We start from the raw sequence: 18,705 nt of genomic DNA, 5'->3' as shown, positions 1-18,705 counted from the left end.
TCACAACCCTCTGGGTCCGACCACGAAGCCAATTTCCCAGCCAGCGGATCGGGGTGGAGCCAAGGCCACAACTGGGCAGTTTGGCCAAGAGGTGATCATGGGATACCGGATCAAAGGCTTTTTTGAAGTCAAGATATATGACATCAATCTCTTCTCCCTTGTCCAGGTGATAGGTCACCTGGTCGTAGAAGAAAACGAGATTGGTCAAACAAGACCTACCCGCAACAAACCCGTGCTGGCTATCCCTTAGGATGTTAGCCTGGGCCAGTCCCTCAAGGATGGCCTCTTTTAATAAACTTTTTAAAGATCTTCCCCAGGATAGAAGTCAGGCTAATGGGCCTGTAGTTAGCTGGATCCACTCTCCTCCCTTTCTTGAAGATTGGCACCACATGGGCCTTCTTCCAGTCTTCGGGCACTACACCAGAGCGCCAGGAGCTCTCGAAGACCCGTGCCAGGGGCTGGGCTATGACGCTCGCCAGCTCCTTGAGTACCCTGGGGTGCAGACTGTCAGGGCCGGCTGACTTGAAGGTATCCAGCTTCTCAAGGTGTTCCTTCACGAGGGCAGCATTTATGGAGGGTAGGGGATCCCCATCACCCAGATTTCCCTGTCCCATAGCAGGCATGGGCATCCCATGTGACTGATGAAAGACTGACGCAAAGTACTTTTTTAATAGGTTGGCTTTTTCCTGGGCGTCAGTTGTCAGTTGCCCCATCTGGTTCAGCAGGGGTCTAGTGTTGCCCTTGCTTTTCCTCTGGCTCCCCACATACCTGAAAAAGGACTTTTTGTTGTCCTTGATGCTTGAAGCTAGTTGGAGTTCAGTTGCAGCCTTGGCTTTCCTGGTTTGCTCTCTGCAGGACCGGACCAGCGCGGAGTAATCCTCCTTGGAGGTGAATCCCGTCCTCCATCCTTTGTGGGCTTTCCTTTTTAGCCGCAGGAGGTCTGCTAGGTCCCTGGATAACAAGGTTGAATGGCCACAGACTTCTGGAAGGCCGACATAGACTGGACACAAGGAAAAATGTCTTGACAGTCCAAGTGTCCAGGGGCTGGAACAGCGGTGGTGCAAGCACCTACTCCAGATTCATCCAAAAGGCGCGCAGACGCATATTGTGCTGCGATCATTTGACCCCCGTCGACTTCCTGCCCCGGCGGGGGGCTGGACTCGATGGTCTCGCGAGGTCCCTTCCACCCCGAATGTCTATGACTCCATGAATCTACGAAATTTCACCTGATACCCAACACGCCTGGCCTGGCCTGGCCTGGCCTGGCCACCTTAAGATGCCAGGCCCCGTGCTCCAGCCATGATGTGAGATTTCCGACAGGCTGGGGAAGGCCTTTAAAATGAGGTCCCACCAGATTAGTGAAGAAGGCTGAAACTCATTGTTTTAAATGCCAGAGCTCGTCCCAGCAACTGCTGAGTTTATTGGCTTCACTGTCACTTAAACGTGCCAGTCCAGGCATTAACCACATCTCACAAAACACAGCCCCCGTGTCACAGCTGCGCGGGGACAGGCCGCATCTGCCAGCAGCTGGGGTTTGGCAGCACCGGGGAGGCCGCTACCGCCCCTAGCCCCTGCCTGGCGCAGCCCAAGGCAGTGGTATCAGCAGCCCGTCCAGGTCCGTCAGGTGCAAACTCCACGTAGCCCCGGCCAGCGGCACCAGGATTTTCTCCCCTTCCACGTTTCTCCCTATTCATTTGTAAAGCCACCCGTTCCCCATGACAGTGTCTTTGAACCCATCCTCCATACACCTTGCCTTGGTCTTCCAGCGAGCTGCAGGGGAGGCACTGCTTGCAGGTCAACTTTGGCTTCTCTAAACCTTCGAAAAGACCTTGTTTTGAACCCTAGACGCTTAATTACATGGGGCAAGTATTTGGGTTTCTCATTAAACACCCTAACCCCTTGAGAGGGCCGAGAGGTAAGACCCCACACTCTAGTACTGCCAACCCCAAGCACCTAAAAGCCACAAGTCGCACCCAAAAAAAAACCTCACAAGGTCTTAAGAAACAACAAGAAATATGGGTTTCTTTCCAACCGCTTCTGGTTTGGAGGTTTGTTGTTTCATTTGAGAATTGCGAGACCACATTTTCAAGGCTTTCTTTGGAGCCACAAAAGCCAGGAAGTCCCGTTTTGGGAAACCCACAGAGCTGCAGGACGCGGGAACCTTAAGGAAAGCACCAAATAATGTAAAACTTACGATGGCATTGAGAGCTGGTTGACAACCCCAGCGTGCTTCAAGGACTTCGGCTAGGAACGGCACGTGCTCTCCAGACACCGCCGGCACAAGAGACGGCCTTCCCATTCCCTCTTTAGACAAAGCGCCCACTTCCTCTAAAGCGGGGATGTAAAATAGATGAATAGATGATAAAGTAGATAATTGATCAAATAGATGCTCCCTCTCCACTCACTGGGATTTTGGCTTCTGAACGAAGCGAGCGCCCGGTCCCACCGGCGCAGACTAGCGCCAAAAGGACTCGTCCAGGTGCGGGTGCGAGGGCCACCGGGCCACAGGACAGTTCCTGCAGCCCGGCGGCCAGACCTCAGCCCTCCCGTTCGCATTTCTCCCCGCTTGAGATGGGTACAAAACCCCGGCAGAGTGCGACGGGAAGGCCACAAACACTCTGGCGCTATAGAAATACGTTCTTGCCGCAAGAGAAAGGGCTCGGTTGGGTCCGGAGGGACAAGGCAGAGGATGGGTCACCACTGGCAAGTCATCCCCTCCGGCCAGGCTGGCCTGGAAGTGCGAATGCCCCGGCTCCCCCCAGACATCTGCAGAGCCCTTGGCCTTTGCTTTCCTCCAGCAATGCATTCGCCAAGGCAGAGCAGCCAGCCGTCAGCACCAGCCCAACTATTCTTCCTACCGCCTGGAGAGGAAGAGCAAACAGGCTGTTGCTCCTCTTTGTAAGCACTCAGGAACTACGGTGGAAATGCCTCGTTCCAGGGAAAGGGCCCAAGCGGGCCTGCAGGAGCCGATGCCTATTCCCAGACGTGATCGTTCACGTTGCTGGCACCCAAACGGAGGCTGCTCCAGCGTGCGCATTCCTCGCTGCTGAGTGTGCGCAGCGGCCTGTCCCTCGAGCCAACGTAGCTGCGAGCACTGCGTCGGAGCAGCATGGAGCTACGATCCCTCCTGCTCTGGGCACTGCAAAGTGCTGCCCAGGAGGAAGGCAACTTTACAGAAATTAAGTCAGGGGAAGGAGAAAGCACCTGACAGCGTTAGGTTTCGGGACCTCTCGGACTTGGCCCGAGAGACCCGACCCAAGTGCTTCCAACTGCCAGCGTGAGCCGGCGCAGCCTTGGGAATGCAGCAAGTTGTAAAAAGCAAACAGTACAAGGCGATAAGAGCAGACAAGACGCCCATTGTCTCAGGCTTGTTACGGTTATGTGGGCTGAGCACTTCAAAACCTGCCAGCCCGCCGCCTCCCCCTAACGAGACGACGGCTTTCGGCTTCCTGCTTTCAGGGATTCTCCAAGCGCTCCGGCTCCGACGCGATCGGGTTCCCAGCTCAGGAAGCAGGGTTGTGCTCCAGGACGACTTCCTACATGCGGAGTAGCCTGGTGGAGGCGGCACTGCTCTCCGGCGGGGGCAGAACCCCCCACGCAGGATGCAAGCGTGATCTCCTCTAGCCCGGATCAGCCCCGGCGAGCTTCGCTGACACCGGCAGCACCGAGAGAGGTCCCTAAAGCTGCTGCAAGGCCGAGCGCACCACGCTATTATTAATAATCCTCTCCCGTGGTGCAATGCCACGGTGCCACGAGCCTTCGTGGCGCTTTACAGACACGCAGGAACTGACCCCGCGTTTGCAGTTTGGGGCCCCGAATGAAGTGCATGGACATGTCATGGATTTTCACAGAGGATGGACCAGATGCCGGTCCCAGCTAAATGGAGTTATTCTGGATTTACGCCAGCAGAGCTGAGCGCGCCTCCAGATGCCGCGTGTCGCGTCACCCCAGAACGCGGCCGCGCCGCGCGGCGCATTGCTGCAGCGAGGGACTTGCACTGCAGTCGTCCCCGAGACCCGAACCGGAGGTTATCAGCTATCGTCATCCTTAATAAAGACTCCAGTCAAGCTCGCTTCATGCCATCCATAACCCCGGAGGCAGGCCGGCAGCAGCCTCGACGCGCAGGCCCCCCCGGCTCCGCAGCGCCCAGGCCCGCTCCGCGAACGGGGCGCCTCGCGGCCCCGCAGGGGCCCGCACCCGTGCTGAAGCGCGCCTGCCCCAGCCTTGCACACGTGCTGGGCCGGCTACGAGGGGGCCGGGGGCCGCGCCGCGCGCAGCGAGGACACGCCGCGCCGCCCCGGCCCCGGCCCCCCCGGCAGGAAGGGGCGGGCCGCGCCCGGACAATGCCTCCCCGCAGGCCCCGCCCCCCGCTGCCCATTGGCTGCCCGGGAATTTGGGGAGCCCCGCGCCCGGGCCATTGTGTGCGGCGCGGGCGGCTCGCGGGGCCGGGGCCGGGGCCGGGGCCGGGGCCGGGCCGGCCGCGCCATGGAGGAGCTGAGCAGCGTGGGCGAGCAGGTCTTCGCGGCCGAGTGCATCCTCAGCAAGCGGCTGCGCAAGGTGGGCCGCGCCCGCGCCCCCGCGCCCCCCGCGCCGGCCCCGCGCCGCCCGCTAAGGCGCTTCTCTCCCCGCAGGGCAAGCTGGAGTACCTGGTGAAGTGGCGCGGCTGGTCCTCCAAGTGAGTGCGGCGCGGCGCGGCGCGGCCCGGCGCTTTGTCCGGCGCGGCCCGGCCCGGCCCGGCCCCGGCCCCGGCCCCGCGTTGTGCCCCCGCGCCGACGCCGGCCGCCCCCCCCCCTTCCCGCGCCCAGGCTCCCTGTCCCCTTGCAGGCACAACAGCTGGGAACCCGAAGAGAACATCCTCGACCCCCGCCTGCTCCTCGCCTTCCAGAAGAAGTGAGCCACCCGGGGCCGGGGGCGGGCGGGGGCTGGCACGCGGGGGATCGCAGGCACCCACTCCGCGCGGGCCGGGCCTCGTCTCGCGGGCGAGCCCCCGCGGGGCCAGCGCGCCTTGTGCGAGGCGGGCGAGCGCTTTGCCTGCGCCGTGATGGAAAACATTAGGACTTTGCGATTGGGCTTAATTAAAACTGGTTTCCGATTCCCTGTGCGGAAGAAAAGGATCGAGTCCTTCCCCGGAGCGGCGGGAGGTTTAATTGGGTATTAAGCGGTAACGAAGGAGAAGGGAATCTGGTAATGCCATTCAGGCGCTTGCCGTGTAATCCTCTTCCACCTCGCGCTGCTCCGGTTTGGGTCACCTTCTCCCAAGCACAACAAAAGACGCGGGAGAAGTGCAGCGAGCCCGGCGGAGGGATGTGTTGAATCCACAAACACCCACTGTTTTTTCTTCCCTCTGGAGAAACTGTAAAGAGGTTAATGCTGCTTAATTTGGAAAGAAGGGGCAGAGCGCCTATAGAGGTATATAAATAATGAATGGCTTGCAGGAGGCTAATTGGACACTTCCATTTACCCTTTTCCAACACGCACGACGAAGTACAAAAGCTCCGGCTGAATTGAAAAAGCCGCCGATTCAGCGCGGACAAAGCGGCTGGTGTAGCTCGGCGCTGACCTGCCCAGGTTTCTGCTGCCGGAGGTCACCGAGGCAACCAGGACTTTCCTCGCGCTGCTACCAAAATAGTTTGCTCGGGCTCGCTCGCCCCGGTGCGCTCCGGCACCTCGCAGCCCCCGGCGGGCGGTCAGCCATCTTTGCTCCAGCGCCTGTCCTCGCACCCCCTTCCCCTCCTCTCCCGCAATCCCTCCTCCGCACTGCCCCCGAGGCCTCGGCCCGTTGCGCTGCAGCGCCCGGGGGCTGCCGAACCAGCGCGCCTGCCCCGGGGGCAGGAGGTGCCTTTCCTGCGCCAGCTCGGCGCTGGCGTGGCCGTGCAGAACCGGGCTGCTGCTGCCAGATCGGCTGCTCTAAAACCTCCCGCACCGTCTGCAGTAAGAGTTGCTATTCCAGTAACCAGCATCTGTTGCTTTGGGGTAGATGCGCTGCGTATTGCGTGGGTGAGAGAGTGCACGGTGCGGCTCCCACCCGCTAACCCAGACGGCCCAGAGACAAATCCCCCTTTCCTCCCCCGGCTGCTCGCATACAACAACAGCAGGGGCGTTCACAGCTCCCCAGCAAAAATCCTGGGGCAGAGAGACACCGAGAGGCTTGGTGCTTTCCAGGAAAGATGCTCCAGGTCGGTATAGATAGGGGGTCGTTCGCGCACAACCGGTGCTTGCGCCCCCGCTCTGCTGGAACGAGGCAGGGGGAAGGGAGGAGCCGGGTCAGGTGAGGAGTGTCCGACTTTCCCCGCATGGTCCTCAATTGTGCTTGCAGGGAGCACGAGAAGGAGGTGCAGAATCGGAAAAGGGGCAAGCGGCCCAGGGGCAGGCCCAGGAAGCACGTGGTGAGTCCCTGGCTGGGCGGGGGCCGGCAGGCGAGGATGGCGGCAGCTTGCGACAGCTGCGCTTGCTCCGCACGCTCCTGTCCCGTGACGAGGGCTTGCGACGTGGTGGCGGGGGAGCGGGGTGCGGCGGGAGCAGAAGGCAGCGGGGCTGCACGGCTGAGCTGGGCAGGGGAGCAATCCTGGGGCGTGCTAGCTGGCGCTGGCGGGAGGGAACGCGCGAGTGCAATGCGGAGCTTGAGTGCCGTGGGCGCGTGGAGGTGTCCGTGTGCCGTGGCGCTTCTGGGAGGGGGCCGCACTGGGATTTGTGGGGGCCCCGGGCTGCTGAAGAACCTAACCGGGAGCGAGTCGGGCCCGGGCCTCGTGTCTCACGCTGCTCTTCCCCTTGTCCCCTCTTTGTTTTGTCAAGGAACCAGAGGTGCCTCCGAAAACCAAGTCAAGTAGCTCCTCTTCCTCGACCTCCTCCTCCTCCTCTTCCTCCGATGAGGACGATGAGAGCGACTTGGAGGCCAAGAGGGGCCTTCGGGGCAGAGAGAGCCACCCGGTGCCACAGAAGAAAGCTCAGATCCTAGTGGCCAAGCCCGAAGCCAAGGACCCCGCCAGGAAGAAGCGTGGCCGGAAGCCTCTCCCGCCGGAGCAGAAAGCCGCCAGGAGGACGGTGAACCTGGCAAAGGTGCTGAAACCCTCCCGGAAGGAGGTGGGTGGTGGCGCTAAGCCGCTGGGCAAACCGCAGCCTCAGCACAGTGCCCAGGCCTCGGGTCTCGCTGCGCTCAAGGCGCACATGAAAGAGCCCCACGGGGCGCTCGCCGGGCTCGGTGCCGGAGGCCCGGCGGCAGAGACCCTTCCCGGGACGACGAAGGGCTCCTCGGGGAGCCCCGGCCGCGGGATCAGCTGGCAGAGCTCCATTGTCCACTACATGAACAGGATGGCCCAGAACCAGGCCTCTGCCGAGGGCGCGCCGGCGGGGAGGCTGGCGCTCAAGGCGCAGGCCGCCGGCAGGAGCAGCCTAGGGCTGGACTTGAAAATGAGGCACCAGAAGGGAGCGGGGGAGCCGGGGCTGACCGCGCAGGGAGCCAAAGCCGCCAAGGCGCCCGCCGGGGGGGATCAGAAGGCGGGATGCGCTGGGGGCTCTCAGGGCCTGCACAATGGCAGCAAGGCCCCGGCTGGCTCGCCTGGCCCCGGCAGCCAGGAGCTGAACCTTCAGGCTTTAAACTTGCAGAGCATCAAAAATAGGCAGAACGCGGCTGGCGGCAGCAGCCTCCCTCGTCACAGCTGCGGAGCTCAGACCAAGAGCGCCGGCGGGGCCGGGACCGCGAGCAGCGCGGCCGCGAAGGGCGGCGGGGCCAGCGCCGGACTGCCGCCCGCCACGGACAGCTGCAAAAGCGAGAAGCACGTGCCCCGAGCAGGCGCCGGGGACAGAGACTCCACCAAAAGCAGCCCGCCGCGCACGCAGGAGGGGCAGGCCGGGACGGAGAGCCGCAAGCCCTCGGCGCTCTCCGAAGCGAGCACGGGGGAAGAGACCAGCTCCGATTCGGACCGGGATTCAGCCTCGTTCCCCAGCGTGGGCCAGAACATGTCGGTCTCCATCCAGACCAGCCAGGACTGGAAACCCACGCGCAGCCTGATCGAGCATGTCTTCGTCACAGACGTGACGGCCAACCTGATCACGGTGACAGTCAAGGAGTCTCCCACCAGCGTGGGGTTCTTCAATCTCCGGCAATACTGAGCCCGCGAGCGGGGCGCAGGGGAGCGGGTCCCCGCGCTCCCCCGCCGGCCAGGCCTCCCTGTCCATCAGGTTTCTCTTTCCTTAAGTGAATGGCAGGGGGGTTCGGGGAGGCAGAAAGCAGCCCCCGCCCCTATAAACAGCTGGCTGAGCTGCACCTCCCAGCCTGCAGCGAAGTGTCCTGCCATTCCCAGCCGGGGTTGCTCTTGGTTCGCGGTCCCTGCATCTGCGCAGACTCCCTGGAACCAGCAGCGACTCGGGACGAGGAGCAGGGTACAGTGAAACCTGTTAACAGCCACCGAGGGGGAGCGATGCCCCTATTTTGCTTTCCAGCTTTCGTAGCAGGTGGCCCCACAATGGAAGTGGCTATTCTCTGGGGACAGAGGCTGGCCTGCTACTGAAGGGGACTGGCCAGCAAGTGGCTGCTGAGCCAGGTTTCACTGTACTTGGATTTCTCTGCTCTGCAGCTTGAAATGGCAGAACACAAAGCACGCAGCTGTCTGGACAGCTGGGGGCAGGGCCGTGCCATGTGGCAGCTCCCCGTCGCAGAGGGAATTCCCTTTTCCTCTAGGCATCGCGCCAAACCTAGCCCTCCGCTCCCGGGATGGTCCGAGTCGGTCCAAGCCGTGCGGGCCACTTCCCCAGCACTCGGCACGCAGCTGAGGGGGTTGTCCGGGCACGTGGGGGTCTTTCAGGGTGCATGAAGCTCCTGGGCTGTGTCGTGTCCGGGAGGAGTGCGAGACGACCGCTGCTTCTGTTAGCAGCCTCTGGGGGTGGTTTCCCGATGAGGTGGAAATGCTGTTTACATGTCTCAGTCTGGGGGAGCCTGCCAGACTGCACTTGTTGCCGCGGGCACGACCAGACCTCAGGGGGTACCTCTTTCCAAGCAGCGGAGACTGGCAGTCAGCGCCGCGTCTCCGACGGGGGGTGCCGCAGGCATGCAGCGCCGGCTCGCGGCAGGGCCTCGCTCGGTAGCGGCTGGATGCAGCGTGAGCTGCTGCATTGCTTTTGCTTGCTTGCTGTGAATCTGGATGCGAGTAGAAGAAAAGTCCAGGCCTGGGAACTTACCTGGAAGCAAGGCCTTCTCCTTGTCCTGGTGTCACTCGCGCTCTGCCTCACCTTCTGCAGGCTCCTGTGCAGGTGGAGTTTCTCCAGGTGCCTGCACCAAGCATGCTGTGAAGAACGTGCATGACGTGACCTAGCGCCTGCAAACGCAGCTGACGGGGTTTAGCATGGTTCGTGTGCGTACGCCTTCAGGGCTGCCCCGGGCTGGAGACCACCCGCTGCTTGGAGACCCCTGCCGCAACTCCTCTAAGCCAGAAGCTGGCAGGTGCCAGACAGCTTGGCGACGCGACTTGCTGCCGTCCTTGACGCGGACGTCAGTTCAGGGGAGACGATAGTGAGGACTCAAAAGCCGTGGTGCCGCTGAGCAGCTAAACACCGCTGACAGCAGCAAAGCACGGTGCATCGATATTTGAGGCTGAGCACCTGTGTGTGGTAGGCTCTGGGGGGCTCTTTGGAGGCAGGACGCGGAAAGCTCAGTGCTGCTGCAGTGGTGCCGAGTGCCCTCCACTGCCACTGACTGTGTGGGGAGGACACCGAGAACCTCTTGGGGTCACACCAAAAGTCACGGGGATGTGAAAAGAGCAGGTCCCATCCTCCCAGCAGCAGTGCCACAGGAACAGCCTCTGAAGAGCTGTGAGAGAGGGGCTTCCTGCATCCTGTGTTCACTAGCCTCTGGCCTTGTCTGTAGGGCTGAGCTCCTCCTGGATGGGTGGTTGAGGCAGTCCGGAGAACCGCTGGGGCTGCTGGTGGACTCCAAGACAGCCCCATAAATATTCGTGGCTAGACAGACTGAGGGCCCAGCCCAGCTTCTGCACCTGAGCTTCGCTTGCCAGGTCGCTGCCCCGGTGCATGGAGCACCGGCTGCTTGGTGCGCGCGGGCAGTAACGAAACGCCATCTGCTCGCAGCGCCCTGGACCCTGCATCCCTCGTCTCGGGGGCCGCAGGATGCGTGGTTGCATGCGGCATATATTGTTGCATTCCTGACCCCATCATCCCCGAGCCAGAATTGGCTGGGCTGGTCTGCCCCATGCCCTGGGCCTGGGGCTGCCTGGCCGTACTGCTGTGCTCTCAGCTGGGGCAATAAGTCGGCAAGGTTTCTGACTGACCCGCGTCTTCACGGTGCTTCGTTCTTTGGTTTGTGGTGCTGCCACGTCTGAGCTCCAGACATCATGAGGGAAGATTCCTTGGCTACAGAAGTGCTTCCTGGTCGAATCTGCAAACTTCCCTCTAAGGTTTTTCTTTTGCAAATCCTCAGCTGCGGGCCCAGTTTGAGCTGACAACCTCCACGAAGCCTTGTAGGAATGCTGCTGCTCTTGGACGGTTCCCCGCGGATAGCTGGGACTTCCCTCTGCCCCTTCGTTACTCAGTGACTCTTCTTGATGCCAGAGGCCTTGCTCGCAGCTCCCTTGCAAAGCTGCTGCTCCATCCTTCAACCCTGAGAGCCGAGGGAGTTGCTTCGGGTCCCCTGCTAACCTAGGGCTCGTAGCTGCTGTAGCTGGCTGCATTAGGGGACCGCGGTGCTCAGTGACGCGTGGGGCCACGTGGCTCAGGCGAGAGTTTTGTCCACCTGGGTGGCTGGTAAGGACCAAGTTGCCTTGGATCTCCACGGTGCCAAAAAGTTGTCGTCTGTTGACCTCATCCTTTAAACTCGGCCAAATGAACTCCTGCTCTGAGACGTTCAAGGGAAAAGACCTGGCTTGTAGCATCTGAGCTCCCTGCCTGTGGCCTTCACCAGCGGTGTCCTGAAGCCCAGGCCGCGAGGACGGCAGGAGGCCCTGTCCTGCTGCAGCGAACGGGGGGATGTGGGCTGTCACGGGGCAGTGCCTGGCTGTTTTCCCCACACACCAAATATTGACTACTTGGCCTTTGCAAATCCAAACTAACCTACAATGTGCCTTTGGACCTCTCCTACTCCACCTCGCCCGTGCCGCCGGTCACTGACGACTGTTTTGTGCCTAGGTGAAGTTGGCGGTGGCGGGAGAGCACGCCAGCCTTCGCGCAGCTGCCCCCACCTTCCCGAGCTTGGCGCCCGGATGCCTGCGGAGGAAGAGGGCCCCAGCGGGGTTTGAACTCTGAAGCGCTCGGCGAAGGCTGGGGACTGGCACGTCTAACGACGACCGACTGAGCAGAGGAGCGGGCAGGCTGGCGTGATGGGCTGCAGCCTGCCCCGTTTTCACCTGCTTTAGCTCTGACCGAGCGCTGGCAGGGTCCCCCCTCCCGTCGGCGGGCTTCCCGGGGGTCCTGACTCAGTACAAAGGGGGGCTGCCCCCGCCCCAGCACGCCGCGTGCTCCTCTAGTGCCAGAGCCTGCTCTGCCAACTCGAACATTGTGCCTTTCTCTTCACCAGCTCTTTCAATCCCAAAGTTATAGCAACTGTGAAAGTGATAATCGGGAACGCCTTCTGCCCATCACCTCAGTCTGCCCTCCCCTCCCCCCCGGTATTAAACCTACCAGCTCCCCGTGCCCACGGGAGAGAGTTTGACTTGGCAGTTGGCCTCTCCAAGGCAAAGCTGAGAATTTAATTTAATTTAATCTTTTTTTGTGGACTCAAGTTCCTAGCTGGTGCTAACCGTGTTTACCAATAAATAAAATTAGTATTCAAAGTCACCCTTTTTTTGTTTGCAAGAACGTGCTGCTCTGAGGTCGAGTGTCTCGTTGCACGTCGAGCTGCTCGGGGTGTCGGACGGCGAGAGGGTAGCTCACCTGGCGCACTGCGCCTCCTCGCCCACCGGGCCGCTTCGCTCCTCCGCCCTCGACATTGAGTACGTTTGGAGGGAGATTTTGTAGCCGGCCCTGGACGTTTGGGGCAGGGGCCGGGGTGGCTTCTCTCATGAGGTGTTAGCGGGGAGAGAAGGACCCCGTCCAGGATGGGGGGGTGCAAAGCTGCTCGTGTAATGGGACTGAGGCCCCGCTGGTTTCCTGCTGTTCTCATTAAAAAGCACCCCCCCACACGCAGCCAGTACGACTGCGTCTGCACCTTCGACGGGGCCGGTGCACGAGGTCCGGGGGCACGGGGCAGAGCCAGGCCGTGTCCTGGAGCTCGCCCCGGGCAACGCGCAGCAATGGCGGGACACGGGCGCCACCGGCCCGGGCCACGCAGCTCTGCGCGGGGAGGGAGGCAGCGCCTGGCCCGCCATGCACCCCAACGGGGCAGGACCCCGGGCTCCGACGGGGCGCACCGGCTCCCGCCCCGCGTGGCAGTGGGGCACTGCCACGTGCTCCCAGCGAGAGGGGCCGCTGGGCTGAGCCCAGTGCTGGGGCCCGGGGGAACCCGAGCGGCCGAGCCTCCCCCCGCCCCCCACCCTACCCCGGCTGGCCGGCCCGCGGGGCAACAGAGAGCACACAGACCCGGGTCTATTTACAAAGTATATATTTAAACTCACATAAAAAGCAGGTATCGTATAGACATTCACGGGTGACACGGACTGAAGCTTCACTTCTGAGACTGAGATTAGCCGAGTTCGTTCGTTCTTTCTTTACAAGTCTTAAGAATTAAATAACTCACACACATCCATAGATATGCAGATATGTACATACACACATATACACCCACATGCATGTCTAGGCACCGCGCCGTGCGCATCTAGACACACTCATCTATAGCCACAGCGGCCGGAGTCCCCTCGCCCCTGGCGCCGGAGACCGCTCGAGCCCCACCGAGAGCTGCTGCGTTTCCCATCTGCTGAACTGGGGCAGTGGCGGTGGGACGAAGGGCAGCAACATGCCTCGTTAGCATACATGTGGCAACATACATGTCCTGTGCCGGCGTGGCAGCCACGCAGCAGGCGGCGCACTTCACTTCTTTGTACAAACACAGTTTTCTTTAAAAATCTCGATTATACAAAATAGAATGTTTTCAAAGGAAAGAAAAAGAAAACCCCAAACAAACCCAAACCGCCTGAGCGGGTCCCTCTGTACAGACAAAACCAGAGTCCTCCAGTTCGTTTTCTCCGAGGAGGGGAAAAGGCCCCAGCTGCCGGAAGGGGCAGAGGGCGGAGGAGGCAAGAGGAAAAAAGACCCCGGCTGGTCGCTCTGCGCCCCCCGCTTCCCACTGTGCCCCTGTGCTTTTGTCTCTGTGCAGCCCCTCACCTGGAAAGCGCTTCAGGGCTTCCCCGGGCCTACCAGGGGAGATGGGGAAGGCCCCTCTCCTGCCCTGGCCCTGGGGCTGCCGGACACGTTTGTGCTTTAAAACCAACCGAGACGCTTCCATCAACACCGGGCCCCCGCTCTGCGGCAGCCCAACTCGCCCCGCGAGGAACGGAAAAGCAGCACCCCCGCCGGGGCAGACTTGCGGCAAGCCAGCAGAAGGCCCCCGGCCTGCCCCCGCAGAAGGAAGCCGGGGCGTCTCGCTCAGACCGCAAACCCCGCAGCACGCTCCTGCCTACGCCATGACAAAGGCCCACGCCAGCAAGGCCCGAGCGCCTGCCAAAGAGGTGCCGCACGCTAGCAGGGTACGCAGCAAAAACCGGCTCCTCCGTCCTGCTGCAAGTGGCAGAAGGGAGGGGGAAATATTTTCTCCGGACCTGCAAGCTGACTCTGGGACTCGTCAGACAGACACGTCCCTGACACACCTCTGCTGCGGGGTCTTCCGGCAGCCCAGAGGGAGCTGCGGCCTGGAAAAAACCCACTTTCTATCCCAGTAGGAGCATCTAAATATGGGCAGTGACACGCTCTCCTCCCAAACTTTTCTGGCATTTCAGGAATGTAAACAGCCTTTTTTTTGCTTTTTTTTTTTTTTTTTTTTTTTTAAAGTGGGTGGGGGAAAGTATCAAGCAACCAGACGAAATGAAAACAGATTCTCAGCTCAGTTCTGTCTCCGATCACTTCTATGACAATTCTATTAAAGTGCATTTCAGTATCACTCCTTTCAGGCATCCAACACACGCACCTCCTCTTCGTTTGCAAGAAAAGGTCATTCAAGTTAATATGTGTTTGCTAGAACAACTTTTTCAGCGTTTTAATGGACTTCTGCTTTTTTTTCCTGACTTTTTTTTTTCATAGGAAAAACGAAACAAACAAACAAACAAACAAAAAAAACCCAACAATACTGAAAGTTCAAGTGCTTACTTCAACTGCCTAGGGCGACAGTTCTGGATACAGCACACTTGATTGTACAAGCAACACCTTATATCACAATCCAGGAATCAGGGCACTGGGCCCATTTCCCCATTCACCATCCATAGCATCGTATGGGAAAACGGAAACCCACATAATTAAAAACAAAAAACAACTCCAAAAACATAATTAGCTATGAACATCATTCATTATATACACTGTCTCCTGCAAGACAGGCAAGAACTCATGAGTCCTCAGTTTTATTGTCCTTTCTAAGAGCAACTGAGCAACCACTGTTCATCTCCATTTAAATAAAACAACTTAGAGTTGAAATATATATATATAGATAGATATTTATATATTTATATATATATATATATATAGGTATTTCTTCTTAAATAACATATTTACATCTAATAGAAAATATAACTCTAGAGATAATTTTTCCAACAAAACAAAACTGGAAGGAAAAAAAAAAAAAAAGGAGAGAGAGGGAGAGAGAAAATGAGTTAATGAATTGAGGACGTTCGGGGGGTGGGGAGTGGAAAAAAGAAAAGGAAAAAAGCCACCACAGCTTTGCCCAAACTTTCAGTCTTCCTGGAACAAGCCGGGGAAGAGTCATCGCTTTTCCTTAAAGAATCCTTGGTCCGTACTGCTCTCCTTTATCGTGACGGTTAAAAAGTTCGAGGTCACATCCGTCACCACCACCTTCTCCAGGTTGTTGAGCGAAGGGCTCCAGGTCTCCTCTTCGGGGTCCCCCAGAATTCTGGCCACGGGGATCCTCGCGATGAGGGACGGCCGGCCAGCCTGGGCCCCCACACTGTCTCGGTACAAGCTGCCCACGGAGCTCGGGTTGGCCGAGCCGTGCAGGATCTTTGGCCCGCCGGGGTCCAGCCCGCCTTGCCCCTTGGGGTCCAGAAAGTCTGCCCTGTGCTTGGCGACCCGGGGAGCGTACGTCTCGGAGGCTCCAAGCTTCACCCCGACCTCGGCTCGGCCGGGGCTGGCCATGGCGCCGGACAGCTCGGGCTCCTGCCTCCTGGCTAGCTGGATCACGCTGTGTCCTGACCCAAACTTGGCTGCCCCGGGAACGGCCTCCTCCATTTTCCTGGCTTTGAGGTAGTCTCCCACCTTGTCCCCTGGCTCCCCGGATTTCCGCTTGGTGGGGTCCAGGCTCTCTACCGGGTAAAGCTCTTTCCTCGGCTTCGGGCCTCTCTTTTTCGGGGTCTCCCCGGGTTTCTCTTCTACTCTAACCACCCGGTCCCGGATGCACTCCATCTTGGGGGTGCTGGTACTGGTACCGGTGCTGGTGCTGGTGCTTGTGCTCTGGGGCGGCAGGCCTATGTTTCTCAGTCCTTCCCTAGCCCGGGAGGTGGAGGCCAGCTCCTGGGGGGACCGGCCAGGATACGGCACCCGGATCCCCCTGGCAGAGTCGCTGCGAAATTCGTAGGTTTTGGCTTTTGCTTTTGCCTGGGCCTGCAAAGAAAATAAATCAACCGGTGACTTTCCCATCCCACCATCCGGCTGCTCCCTAATTACAACTTGCAAGACGAGCGGCTGCCCATGCCCGAGCTGGAGCGGGACCCTGCTATTACCACGCTGCCTTTTCATGCAGCCCTCCCCACACCCCAGCCAAGCAGCACCGGCACACGCACGCGGGGCTCCCGCCTCCTTACCTTCAGCAAGAAGGTTTTGGGTTTGGGGCCTCGCTTTTTGGGCCCGTAGAGCTCCATTTCTCGCTCCCTAGAGGTGTCAGAAATAAACAGAGCTTTGGTTCAGCGGGGCCACGAGACACAGAGCTACGTGCCGAGGCGCGGCAAGCAAGGGGCTCGTACCTTTCCTCAAAGGCTGCGAGCAGCCGGGCGTCCAGGATGTTCTCCTCGGGCTCCCAGGTGCTGTACCTAGCAGGGGCAGAGCGAAGAGAAAGGGGCAGGAATCAAGACCCGGGCCCCACTTCCCTCGCTCTTGCAAGGCGAAAGGCAGGACCACCATCCAGCCCTCCGGCCTGCGCGGCAGCACCTACTTACTTCTGAGACCAGCCCTTCCATTTCACCAGATACTCCATGCGCCCCTGCAGAGGGAGAAACAGGCGCGGGGTGTGAATCCAGGCAGGAGGCGTGCAACAAAGCCGCGCGCGCCACACGCATGCCACACCGCTGCCTGCCCTCGCCAGCGCGTGTCAAAGACGCCTGCGAGCGGCTCCCCGCGCGCCCCGGACCCGCCCGCGGCCGAGCCCCGCCGGCCGGGGGCTGCGCGCGGGGGAGCGGGGGCAGCCGGGCCGGGCCGGGCCGGCGCCGGGGGCTCCCGCACGGCGCGCCGGGGCCCGCGCCCGCCCGGGGGCACCTACTTTGCGGATGCGACGCTTGAGCAGCGCCTCGGCCGCGAAGACGCGCTCCCCGACGGCCGACAGCTCCATGTTTACTCGGCCGCGGGCGGCACAGCAGCGGCAGCCAGCGCAGCCCAGACCATAATACTCCGCCCGCTGACGTCAGCCCTTCCCCCCGCACCCCCCCGCACTTGTTGCTGCCGGAGCCGGGTGGAATATTCCGCCCGCACCGCATTGGCCCGGCCGCGCCCCCCCGCGTCCCCCGCGCAGCCCCCGCCTCCCGCGACGTGCTCCGCGTCCCAAGCAGGCGGGGGGCGGGGCGCGGCGCGGCGGGGCGGGGCGGGGCGGGCGCTGCTGCGGGGGGCGGGCCGCTGCGCCGCGGGGCCAGGTGCGGGCGCGCGCGGCGGGAGGGCTCCCGCCGCCCGGCCCGCGGGTCCTGCGTGGGCGGGCGAGGCCCGAGTGAGCCCGAGGCGGCGCCTGCAGCCGGGCCCCGCTCCTCCTCCCTCGCCCGCAGCCCGCCCGCGCCTCGCCCGCCGGAGACCGGGGAGCCGCGTGCCGGGGGAGCCGGGCTGACCGCGGCGGCCGCCCCGAGCCGGGGCTGCTCTCCGCCCGGCACCTGCGCCGCGCCGCGCCGCGCCGCGCCGGCGTGGGCGTGGGGCCCCGCGCGGGGCTGCTTGATGTCGGGTCCCTCTGACACCGGAGCGCCGCCGCGGGGGCACGGGGCATGCCCGGCACGGCTGGGCGCTGGCACCGCTGCCAGGGGCTGCCCACGGCCGAGGGGGGGCCGCGCGCGACGTGCGCCCGGGCCGTGGCCGCCCGTCTCCCCGGGCAGAGCCGCTGTCGGCGGAGGCGGCGTGGACCAGGCGCTACCCGCGCGGCCCACAGGCCGAGCCCACGCGCGACGCGCCCGGCGCCGGGGCCCCTCCCGGAATTCGTTAGCAGAAGCCCGGGGCCGGTGCGGGGCCCCGCTCCTCAGCCTCTCGCCCCGCCGCGTGGGCTCCCTCCCGGGGCCCGTTCACGCGTGGGGCGGGCCGCGTGTGCGCTCCGCGGAGTCTGCACGTTGAGGCGGACACGGCGCGCTGCGGGGCGCCCCGGGCCACAGCCCAGTTGCACGCGTGGCCCCGCGCGGGGTGGGGTCGGTGCCTTTCACCCCCGTGTCGCGGGGGAGAAACGAATCCCCCCTGCGGCCGGGCTCCCCCGCAGCGGGCCGGGGCTGGGCCGGTCCCCGAGCGCCGCCCGCTCTCCGCCCGGCTGCCGGTGCGGGGATGGCTGCGGGCGCGGGCCCGCCGCGGCCCCCGCCTCCCCCGCGCCAGCGGGGCGCCACTTTCCACGCGGCTGGCTGCGAGGCCGGTGGCTGGCGGCGACCTCCGGCCCCACGCGGGGACGGCAGAAGAGGAGTCGGGGCCGGGGCCGGGGCCGGGAGCGGGGTCGTGCAGGCGGCACGGGGACCGGAGCTGGGGGCCCGGGCCCGAGACCGGGCTCAGGATCGCGGCCCCGTGCGCAGGTTCCGCGCAACGCGCCGGGGCCGGGCTGTCCCGCGGGGGCGAGCGGACACCGCCTCGCCTCGCTCCCGCGCCAGTTCCTGCCTGGCGCCCGCGGGCGCGGAGCAGCTGCGGGAGTCGCACGGCTTGGCCCGGGCCCGCGGGCGGCCGGCGCGGCCGGGCGGCCCGCCCCGCCGTTTTCGTTTGTGCCCGGCCCCGCCGCGCCCCGCGGCAGCCCCGGGAGCGGGGCGCGGAGCCCGCGCGGCAGCGGAGCCGCTCCTCGGCGCTGGTGGGCGCGGGCGCGGGCCCCGGCGCGCTGCGGGGGCAGGCAGTGGTGCAAGCAGCCGCGCCCCCGCCGCTCGTCCCGCGCGGAATCGTTCCCGTCCCGCACCGGCAGCGCCCGAGCCGAGCCTTGCCCCGGCGGCCGGGCAGCGAGCCCCGCCCGCCACGTGCCCCGCACCACGGGACAGCGCCCGCCGCGTGGGCCCTGCCGGCGCGGGATGGGGCCCCCGCCCCGCCCCGCCGGCCGGGCTGAGCCTTTCCCACGCGTGGCGGGAGCGGCCCGCAGCCGCCGGGTGCAGGGGCCGCCGGCGACGAGCCCTGCGGCCCCGCGCCCCGAGCGACCCCGCGCCCGCGGCTGCCCCGGCCGGCGCGGCGGAGGGGCGCGGGCGGCGC

General features: G+C 63.0%; 2 protein-coding genes across 4 annotated transcripts; one reads left to right on the top strand and one right to left on the bottom strand.

Annotated features, from left to right (window-relative positions):
* The first annotated feature begins 4,382 nt into the window (after positions 1 to 4,382).
* CBX2 (chromobox 2) lies at positions 4,383 to 11,778 on the top strand. Of its 2 annotated transcripts, XM_090059614.1 has the most exons (5): positions 4,384 to 4,557; positions 4,632 to 4,675; positions 4,825 to 4,890; positions 6,317 to 6,386; positions 6,793 to 11,778. In XM_090059614.1, exons 1-5 carry the CDS (start codon positions 4,486 to 4,488, stop codon positions 8,107 to 8,109), a joined length of 1,569 nt encoding a protein of 522 aa, XP_089915740.1. In that variant the 5' UTR covers positions 4,384 to 4,485; the 3' UTR covers positions 8,110 to 11,778. The 2 variants fall into 2 exon arrangements, with proteins under 2 accessions (XP_089915741.1, XP_089915740.1); XM_090059615.1 differs by lacking the exon at positions 4,825 to 4,890 and having other exon boundaries at positions 4,383 to 4,557.
* Positions 11,779 to 12,524: 746 nt separating this feature from the next.
* Positions 12,525 to 16,729, bottom strand: CBX8 (chromobox 8). Of its 2 annotated transcripts, none has more exons than XM_090059649.1 (5): positions 16,571 to 16,729; positions 16,251 to 16,294; positions 16,059 to 16,124; positions 15,900 to 15,990; positions 12,525 to 15,699 (listed from the first exon to the last, which is right to left on the bottom strand). In XM_090059649.1, the coding sequence occupies exons 1-5, from the start codon at positions 16,637 to 16,639 to the stop codon at positions 14,845 to 14,847; spliced, it is 1,125 nt and encodes a 374-aa protein (XP_089915775.1). In that variant the 5' UTR covers positions 16,640 to 16,729; the 3' UTR covers positions 12,525 to 14,844. The 2 variants fall into 2 exon arrangements, with proteins under 2 accessions (XP_089915775.1, XP_089915774.1); XM_090059648.1 differs by having other exon boundaries at positions 15,900 to 15,966; positions 16,571 to 16,728.
* Positions 16,730 to 18,705: the final 1,976 nt, after the last annotated feature.

The sequence above is a fragment of the Crocodylus siamensis genome, chromosome 8, assembly GCF_052110815.1.
Source record: "Crocodylus siamensis isolate JL-2025a chromosome 8, ASM5211081v1, whole genome shotgun sequence".
NCBI classification, from domain to species: domain Eukaryota; kingdom Metazoa; phylum Chordata; order Crocodylia; family Crocodylidae; genus Crocodylus; species Crocodylus siamensis.
Note: the sequence above shows the minus strand (reverse complement) of the source record. Positions and strands in the feature narration are given on the sequence as shown.

Coding starts and splice junctions, on each gene's coding strand:
- CBX2 (XM_090059614.1), top strand. CDS start 4,486: ATGGAGGAGCTGAGCAGCGTGGGCGAGCAGGTCTTCGCGGCCGAGTGC. Junction 4,676..4,824: donor TGGCGCGGCTGGTCCTCCAA/GTGAGTGCGGCG, acceptor GTCCCCTTGCAG/GCACAACAGCTGGGAACCCG. Junction 6,387..6,792: donor GCAGGCCCAGGAAGCACGTG/GTGAGTCCCTGG, acceptor TGTTTTGTCAAG/GAACCAGAGGTGCCTCCGAA.
- CBX8 (XM_090059649.1), bottom strand. CDS start 16,639: ATGGAGCTGTCGGCCGTCGGGGAGCGCGTCTTCGCGGCCGAGGCGCTG. Junction 16,125..16,250: donor TGGAAGGGCTGGTCTCAGAA/GTAAGTAGGTGC, acceptor TGCCCCTGCTAG/GTACAGCACCTGGGAGCCCG. Junction 15,700..15,899: donor CCAAAACCTTCTTGCTGAAG/GTAAGGAGGCGG, acceptor TTTTCTTTGCAG/GCCCAGGCAAAAGCAAAAGC.